The sequence below is a fragment of the Strigops habroptila genome, chromosome 3 (genome assembly GCF_004027225.2).
Source record: "Strigops habroptila isolate Jane chromosome 3, bStrHab1.2.pri, whole genome shotgun sequence".
NCBI classification, from domain to species: Eukaryota; Metazoa; Chordata; class Aves; order Psittaciformes; family Psittacidae; genus Strigops; species Strigops habroptila.
The window spans coordinates 58,011,547-58,020,054 of NC_044279.2; the positions used below are offsets into that span (position 1 = coordinate 58,011,547).

At 45.1% G+C, this 8,508-nt stretch overlaps 1 protein-coding gene across 1 annotated transcript; it reads left to right on the forward strand.

Moving 5' to 3' along the window:
• The first annotated feature begins 511 nt into the window (after positions 1-511).
• Positions 512-4,337, forward strand: LOC115605746 (lactosylceramide 4-alpha-galactosyltransferase-like). The gene has a single exon (XM_030480609.1). It carries the CDS (start codon positions 528-530, stop codon positions 1,605-1,607), a length of 1,080 nt encoding a protein of 359 aa, XP_030336469.1. The 5' UTR covers positions 512-527; the 3' UTR covers positions 1,608-4,337.
• The last annotated feature ends 4,171 nt before the right edge of the window (positions 4,338-8,508 follow it).

Consider the following 8,508-nt stretch of genomic DNA (forward strand, 5'->3'; position numbering starts at 1 on the left):
CTCTTAGTCCAAAGGGTGATCTGGAGAGCTTCTCCTGGTGATGGGTTTCATGCCTGGACATTGGGACTGTCCTGGGAGGGGCCTAAACAAGGTGCTGGTTCCTTTACAGTCCTTGTTGTGGGATCCTGCCTGCCATTGTGCTCCTCTAGGCTTGAGCAGATGGGATTTTGAGGGGCTGATGGCCCCTGTGATGGACCTGGCAGGGTCTATTTGGGCTCCCCCTCCTGCCACTGTCCCTTTATGCTTTTTGTGTGTGCGCAGATGAGCTTTGTCACAGAACCTCACAGCCTGAGCATGGGCTGTGGTATCTAACGGAGCCCTGTGGGCACTGCGGCAGCATGAAGAAGCCAGGATGCTTTTTTAAAGATGACCTAAAGGCGCAATTCAAGCATGCTGGCATGAAGGAGAGTTCAGCATGCAGCTCTGTCATAGTGCTGTCTGTTGCCTTCCCTGTCAATATATTTTTCTTCTTTCCTCCCCTCCAGATCACGACTGTCTTGGGAGAGCAGGCTCTGACGGGAGCAAGAATGTTCAGGATGCCCAACTGCCTGCTAAAACTGACCAGGGTGGTGCTGAGCCACAAGCTCAGGGCTCTGTTTATCCTTGCCTTTAAGTTCATGTCCTTTGCCTTCATCATGTTGTACTGGAGAATGGCGGAGGACCCTAAGGGCAGAGGCCAGCTCTACAGCTTGCCTGTTGAAATCCACTGTGCTCACTCTGTGCCTTCTCCACACACCATTGCTGCTGGGCCCTCTTCTTCCCCAGGGAATGTGTTTTTTGTGGAGACCTCGGAGCGAACTGACCCAAGTTACCTGTTCATGTGCTCTGTGGAGTCAGCAGCTCGGACGCACCCTGGGACAAGGGTCGTGGTGCTCATGAAAGGCTTGGCAAATGGGAACGCCTCGTTACCCAACCACTGGGGCTTCTCGTTGCTGAGCTGCTTCCCCAATGTGGAAATCCGGCCCCTGGACTTGCCAGAGCTTTTCTCTGGAACACCTCTGGCAAAGTGGTACTTGCAGGCTCAGCAGCGCTGGGAGCCTTATTTCTTACCCGTCCTGTCTGATGCCTGCAGAATTGCCATCATGTGGAAATTTGGTGGCATCTATCTGGACACAGACTTCATTGTGCTTAAGAACTTAAAGAACCTCACCAATGTGCTTGGTATCCAGTCCAAGTATGTACTGAATGGGGCCTTTCTGTCCTTTAAGCCCAAACACAAGTTCATGGAGCTCTGCATGCAGGACTTTGTGGAGAACTACAACAGCTGGATTTGGGGACACCAGGGCCCGCAGCTCCTAACACGTGTCTTCAAGAAGTGGTGCTCCATCAGGAGTCTTAGGAGCAGTACAAGCTGCAGAGGAGTGAGTGCTCTGCCCCGTGAGGCTTTTTATCCCATTCGGTGGCAGGACTGGAAGAAATATTTTGAAGTGGTCAGCTCCTCGGAGCTTCACCACCTCTTTAATAACACCTATGCAGTGCATGTATGGAACAAGAAGAGCCAAGGAACACGGTTAGAGATCACATCCCAGACTTTGCTGGCTCAACTGCATTCCCACTTCTGCCCTGCCACATACAATATCATGAAGAAGGACTCTGTACGGCAGTGACTCAATGGTCTGCTAAGAGATGTTGCCGGAGAGCTCACAACTCTCCAGCTGTTCCATCAAAAATGAACCTTCTTTTGAAGTGAGGAGGTGAGAGTTGAGGATAAAAGTAATTTGTGAGGTGTAGGTGGAGCCTGAATCTTCAGCCAGTGTCTATGCAGCTCTTTGTCTTGACTATAACTGCCTACCAGTAACATTTTGTTTCTCTGAAGGACCTTTATTCTGCTTTGGTCAGACAAAGAAATCTCAGGAGAAGAGCAAATGCTGGTCCACTTGTGGCAGCCTACATCAGCCTTTCAGAGGAATAAGGCCCCTTTCTATAGCTGTATACCTGGAAGAGGCCTTTGTAGAAATGCATATCTCATTGACCAATTCGTAGGACTTCTGAAGTGCAGTCCTCAACGCAATGAAAGGATGGAAGAGCAAAGAACAGGAACTGAGGAGGAAGCTAAGGATGTGCTAGAGAAGGTGCCCTGCAAAAAATGTAGGAGAAAACAGAGAAGAGCGAGCTAAGGCAGCTTCTTATTCTTTTCGTTCCTTTCTCTTCTGAAGTCTTTGGTGGAGGAGACTTTCTCATTTCTGGTTTGAGCAGGGAGCAGGATGCTGCAGTCTCTGTTCGATGTCCTAGATCTAAAGATGTAAAAATTTGATGCAAATCAGAACATGAGGATCTCAGTCCAGCTCATTGTTTAGAAGGAGCTCTTGCGAAGCAATGATTGATTTTATAGTAGTGGGAAATTAACACCCTGCGATGAACAGGAGAGCTCATCTTAATCACATTTTTAGTTGTACCTGACACAGGAAAAGCTGAACTTTTACACTGAGTTTGTCTTTGTCACCAAATGTCCATAACTGCATCTAAGAAGCACCAGATCTTTCAGCACTTGGTTGGATTCTAAAAGAAATGCATTGTATTTCCAAGTATTTCCAAGGTTACAGAGAGGGATGGATAGGGAACCTGTACTGTCTAAATTCAAGTTCATTTATGAGTCATTTGTGGTGGACCTCTTCAAGTAGCCTGGAGTACTCCTGCAATTCACTGTCCAGGAGTACAAATCTCTTCTAGGAGGTCTTGAGGAGGACAGTGGGAAGCTTTACTCTTCTCCCTGAGCATCTTCGTGAATTGTAGTGGAGAAAATTGACATATCTTTCACAAGGTGCTGTTGTGCCTTTGAGGGTTCCCACCACAGAGGCAAGCTTGGACAAACTGTGGGAGAAGACTTGTCCCTTTATGGCCAAAAGGACTTACTGATGCTCTTACAGTTCTTGCCAGAATATAATGGAGAAAGAGCAGTGAGAAACAAGAATATGGTTAAGACCATCAGCATCATTACGTCTGGTCTCTAAAGGGGATTGGTGAGGCACATGAATTTGGCACTATGATAGGCTTAATGCAGATGGACAAAGCATTGGCCATTCTCTCTCGTACTGTAAAATATTTTCTGCCTCCAGTGTGTCTCCTATTCTTATGCCTAGGAACAGCAGTGGGGTGGTCCAATGGCCCCTTTGATGAACACAAGTCAGTCAGATCATCAATGTCACCTAGCCTCAAAGTGACAGATCTTTTACATGGTGTTTACTGCAAGTCCTCTGTGACTCAAATGATTTCTAGGGCTGCAGTTGTGTGAGGCCTCTTCTGTTTCCCAGGTCAACCAAAAGCAATGTGAGGTTTACTCAGTTCAGCCAAAGCAATGGTCAGAAACATAAGAGATTGCGCATGCAACATTTCTCTGTTTTTCTCAAGTTTATTTGTCTCTTCTTTGATGAGAAAGAGACTTTCTTATAAAAATGACAAAGACAAATTGCCCATCATTTTTACAAAACAGTTCCCTGTCCCTCAGGGAACATGGCTATGGGAGCTTAAGGAGGGTGTGCACTACTTTTTAAATGCTAAGCTGTCTGGTGTTGATCAGAGGCCACTGGTGCTTTGATTAAATACCTGTCTGTGAGTTTGGCAGGGTGTGAGGTCTGTGCACACGTAGCTACTCTGGAGCGAGGGAGGTGCTGTAAACGCCCCTCCAGTGGCTGGCACCACATGTGTATGTGTGTGTACGTATGTAGTGCTGCCCTTTTGTTCTGTGCAGCTTCATGGAGGCATTCGAGATTTTGAATGTCTGCAGCTCTCCCAACACTGAACATCTTTAAGAACAAAGACTTTGTGGGGAAACAGGAGATTTTATTGACTGTATAAGCATTTTCCAACACATTAAGTGGTATAAATGGATGCTGTTTTCACTCTCTACTCCCACTGTCACTACTCTGCGGGTTTTTTCCACTGCTTTCTTTAGAAGCAGTTGCAAAATTGTCAGCCCTGGCCTAGTGTGTGGTCAGTAAGGTGTGGTTTCTCCTCCTGTAGTTCCTTCTGTTTTGGGCTCTTTGGGCTAAACAACAGAAATCTTAGTGAGCTACGAACCCCTACCACAGATGGTGTAATCGTGGTTGGTAATCATAAAGGCATAACAGAGGACTCTACTGTGGCAATACCATGAACTGAATATGGGAGTATTTGGAGCCCACTGCAATGAATATCTGGCTTGATGTAGCACTGCTTATTCTAGGAAAGTGCCTTTTTGGATAAGTGGAGTGATTTTTGTTTGTTTTTTGTTGGTTTGTTTGTTTTCCCCTGTAGAGTCAATGTTCTGAGGTTTGATAAGGAGAGAATCAAACCAAAGCAGCTTTTGGCCTTTTTCCCTTTGTCTTGTGAAACAAAAATAAATACAGCTTTTACTATTACTTCTCTCTGCCAAGATGTTCCATTTTGTTCTGCGAGGCGTTGGTGGTTAAGTCTGAGCAATCTGTTAGTTATTATGCAAAAAAGCATTTTAAAGTTGTGTCCTGAAGTAACTCACTAAAATTAGGAGTGTGGAATGAACATGAGACAAGCTGAGCATAAGCACATGTGGAAAGAAGGCTCTGTGACCATGACTATATGCCATTTTTGGCACTTGAGTGGAGGGAACAGAGGAAAGCACAGTGTGTGAAACTGATTCCTAATCCAACCAGGCATCACCCCATCCTTTATGACCTGCAGTCTATCTGAAGCAAAGCATTTTAGTCTCACTCTGGAGGTCTGGATGTTATAGAATAGGAAAGTCCATGAGAAACTGTGTTGCTTTTTTCCCTGCATGATGGGCTACAGCCTCCCTTAGTAGTGACAGTGCGTGTGCTCTTGTAGATCTAAAAGCAGAGAGCTTGTGCTGCATCTGTTCATTTTCCCACCTGCCTTTTCAGAGCCTGACCTAAAGACCCTGGAGTCCAGGGGAGCATTCTGAGAGGCTGTGAAAGGACTGGTATGGTCTGATGTGCAGAGGAGTTTTATTGTAACTCCTTGAGTCAAGAGCCAGGGAAACAGTTTTCCCTTGAGATGTAAAATAGTTGCCTGTGTTTTCTTCATTGCTGATAGGCAGTGAAGGATGCTGGGCAGTGCTGAGAAGGCATGAGCTCACTCTTCCCATCTCCTTTGTCCTTGAGCTCATGAAGGTTAGCAGGTACACGTGTGTGCAGAATATCAAGGAGAGAAGTCAGGGGTGGGGGTTGGAGATGCAGAATTGGACAATGCAACAGAAGAGGAGTAAGGAAGGATCAATAGCATAATCCTGGACCCGGTCTCCTGGGAAAGGACTGAAAGATGATTATTTTCCCTGTGCTGGCTGAGAGCTCTCCTATGCCAGGAGCTCTTGCGTTGTGGGGATCTAGGATGTGCAGTAAGTTGTAATGCTCTGTAGGACTCTTTCCCCACCACCCCGTTATCCTCCCTGTTTCTCCTCCCTTCTCCCAAAATGTATAGTCCAGGGAGGCTGTGGTATGAAGTAGGTTAAGAGCCCTTCTTGGGGGAGGGTGCAGTTACATGCCTTAATCTTATATATGTTGGGAACTGAGGTCTGCATAGGGCTGGTTTGTCCACAGCAGGAGAGAAGAGGGGAAAAAACAAAGCTCTCCACATGATCTGATTGGATATGCCATTTGTGAACACCAGCACTCTGGTCTTTCAGGTTCATCTCTCTCAAGTATCTGAGGCCATTCTCTGTATGCAGGTGGCTTGTGGTCTCTCTGTTATCTTCTTGCGACCATGCCTGGAACTCAGATGAATAGGCATAGTCCAGAACAGAAAACTACAGGAGGAAGTCACTTCAGCTGCACCCTGCCGTTACAGCTCAGCTTGGGATCTTGACCTTTAAATTTGTGTATAATGATGGAGCCAAATAGCAGCTTGCCATGGCTCTGCAGTATGTTGGTAGAGGTATAACGAGTAAGTCTGGCAAGTTAAATGTGAAAACACCATGAGGCTATAGAAAACACTGTTTGAAAAACAATTTCCAAAAGATATTAAAGTTACCAATGTTGTTGGTTTTTTCCAACTGCAAAAGGAACAGGAAGCCTGCTAGAGAGGCGGAAGGTCAGTAGGAAAAGAGAGTTTGAAAGGGAGTTCAGAGACTGGTTTGAAGCAACCCAAAATTCATTTCTACAGGTAAGAGGAACTTGGAGATGATTCTCTACATTGTAATTTCTCCTTGTGGGGGATGCATGCCACAGTCTCTTGCGTACCACATGTCAGGACTGAATGAACAGATAGATGATTAGATAGATTTAGATTAGATATTAGGAAGAAATTATTTACTGTGAGGGTGGTGAGACACTGGATCTTTAAGGTCCCTTCCAACCCAAACCATTCTGTGATTCTATGATAGGAACTGATGGGATGCATCCACAAGTGCTGTGGGAGCTGGCTGCTGTCATTGTGAGTCCACTTGATGATACCTGAAAGGTCTTAGAGATTGGGGGTAGCGGAAGGAAGCAACAGTCACTCCTATCTTGCTTGTCTTCAAGATGCACAAGGAAGAGGATCCAGAGAACTACAGGCCAGTCAGTGTCACCTTGAACCCTGACAAGTGATCCTCCAGGAAGTCATCTACAAACATATTAAGAACAAGAAGGTGATTAGGAGTAGCCGAATTGGATTTACAAAGGGCAAATTATGCCTGGCCAAACTGATAGCCTTCCATGATGAAATGACCAGCTCAGTGGACAGGGGAATTGTTTACTGTGACTTTAGTAACGCTTTTGACACAGTCTCTGTAGCAGCCTCATAGACATACTGATGAAATGTGGACTACATAAACACATTGAGGTGGATCAAAAACTGGCTGAACTTCTGGACTTGAGGGATTTTGATGAATGACACAGAGTCCAGGTGGAAAGCAGTAACTACTGATACACGCCAAGGATCTGTTCTGGGGTCAGTACTATTTAATGTCTTTATTAATGACCTTTATGATGATGGGATGGAGTACAATCTTGACAAGTTTGCAGATGATGCAAACTGAGAGGAGTGGCTGATACACAAGATGGTCGAGCTGCCTCTCAGCATGACCTCAGCAAGCTGGGGAAATGAGCCAAGAGCAATCTCACTGAGTTCAACAAAGAGAGTTTCAGCCAGTGAGGGGTAACTCCATGCACCTGTGGACAAGTTAACCAGGAGCCAGCAGTATGCCCTTGTAGCAAAGACGGCCAACACCCTGTTTGGGCTGTGATATGTAGAGCATTACTTGCAAGGTCAAGGGGAGCAATCCTTCCCCACTACTCAGTGCTGGTGAGACACATGTGCAGTGCTGTGTCTGGTCCTGGGTTCTCCAGGGGGTGGTGTTCACGTGCACTGCCCGGGTGCACCACTGCACTATCTCTGAACTTGCTCAGAAAGCAGCTTGCTGCACTGGTAACATTAGAATAACACTTCTCTGTTCTGAATTCATATGCTACCATTCTCAAATAGCACTGTCACTGGGTGCAAGATAACCCTGTCAAAGGGTTACTGTCTGATAACAGCTCCTGCTAGTGTTTTTTTCACAATTGATGAAGCTACTGAGCAAGCTCACTTACCTGAAATTGAGTATGCCTGGTTTTTTTGGAAGCTGTTACAGCTCTATCTTAATTCATTCAACAAATTTCCTGCTCTAAGTGTAATAGCGTTACTGACCATTTTTCACTAATCTTAGACTACTGCTTATTTTATTTAGGAAGACTGAAGCGGAATTGAAAAACTTAATGATGCTGCCGTGACTGACTGTGATTTTTCTGTTTGTGGCCATTACTTAATTGGTTCTCTCTGTTGCAAACAATACTCAGAGGCCATATATTTTTTTCTGGATAACTTCGGTGAGATGCCATCACATCTATGGCCACTTTCTGTACAGTGATTTAGGAATCAACAGCTATAAAAACCCTGCAGTATCATCTCTCCCCACAATCTGTTTATTTTTTGCAGAAACATGCTAATATCATCCCCTGACTCTCTCCTGTGGCTTGCTTTTAATTCTTCTTACCTCATGGAGTGTCTGTCCAGCACTGCATTACGGCTATATGAATGGGTATTTTCAATGTTCTTTTATTTCAGGAGAAAACTTAGTTCTAAAACACATGTAAGTGAAATTGGATATTGCAGGCTTCGCTCTGGAAAGGTGAAGTTGTGACTAAGTACAAAAGATGTAGTTAAGAGCTAGGTGGCTTAAGTATCCTCTGTCTATAGCTGCAGTATCTTATGGCTCAGTGTAATATACCCATTACGACTACAATACTCTCACCTCATTCACACGTGCTTGGTCTGCCATTCTCTTTAGGGTCAGAAGGAGGAGCTCTAAAGCTGTTGCTTAAATGATAAATGCTAGGGGGATTAGTAGAGCAGAGTGGTGCCAAACAGCATGGTGAGGTATAAATCCACCAGCTAATTGTCCTAAATAGTATATATAAATATATATACTATAAACTAAATACTACGGGAATTAGCTGGTGGATTCATCCCTGTTTGGCACAGTGCTGCTCTTCCATGCCTAAAAGACTGATTAGTCACCCATTGAATGTGGGTATGGTCAAATCTTACCTCTTCTACTCTTGTTGATAATATACATCT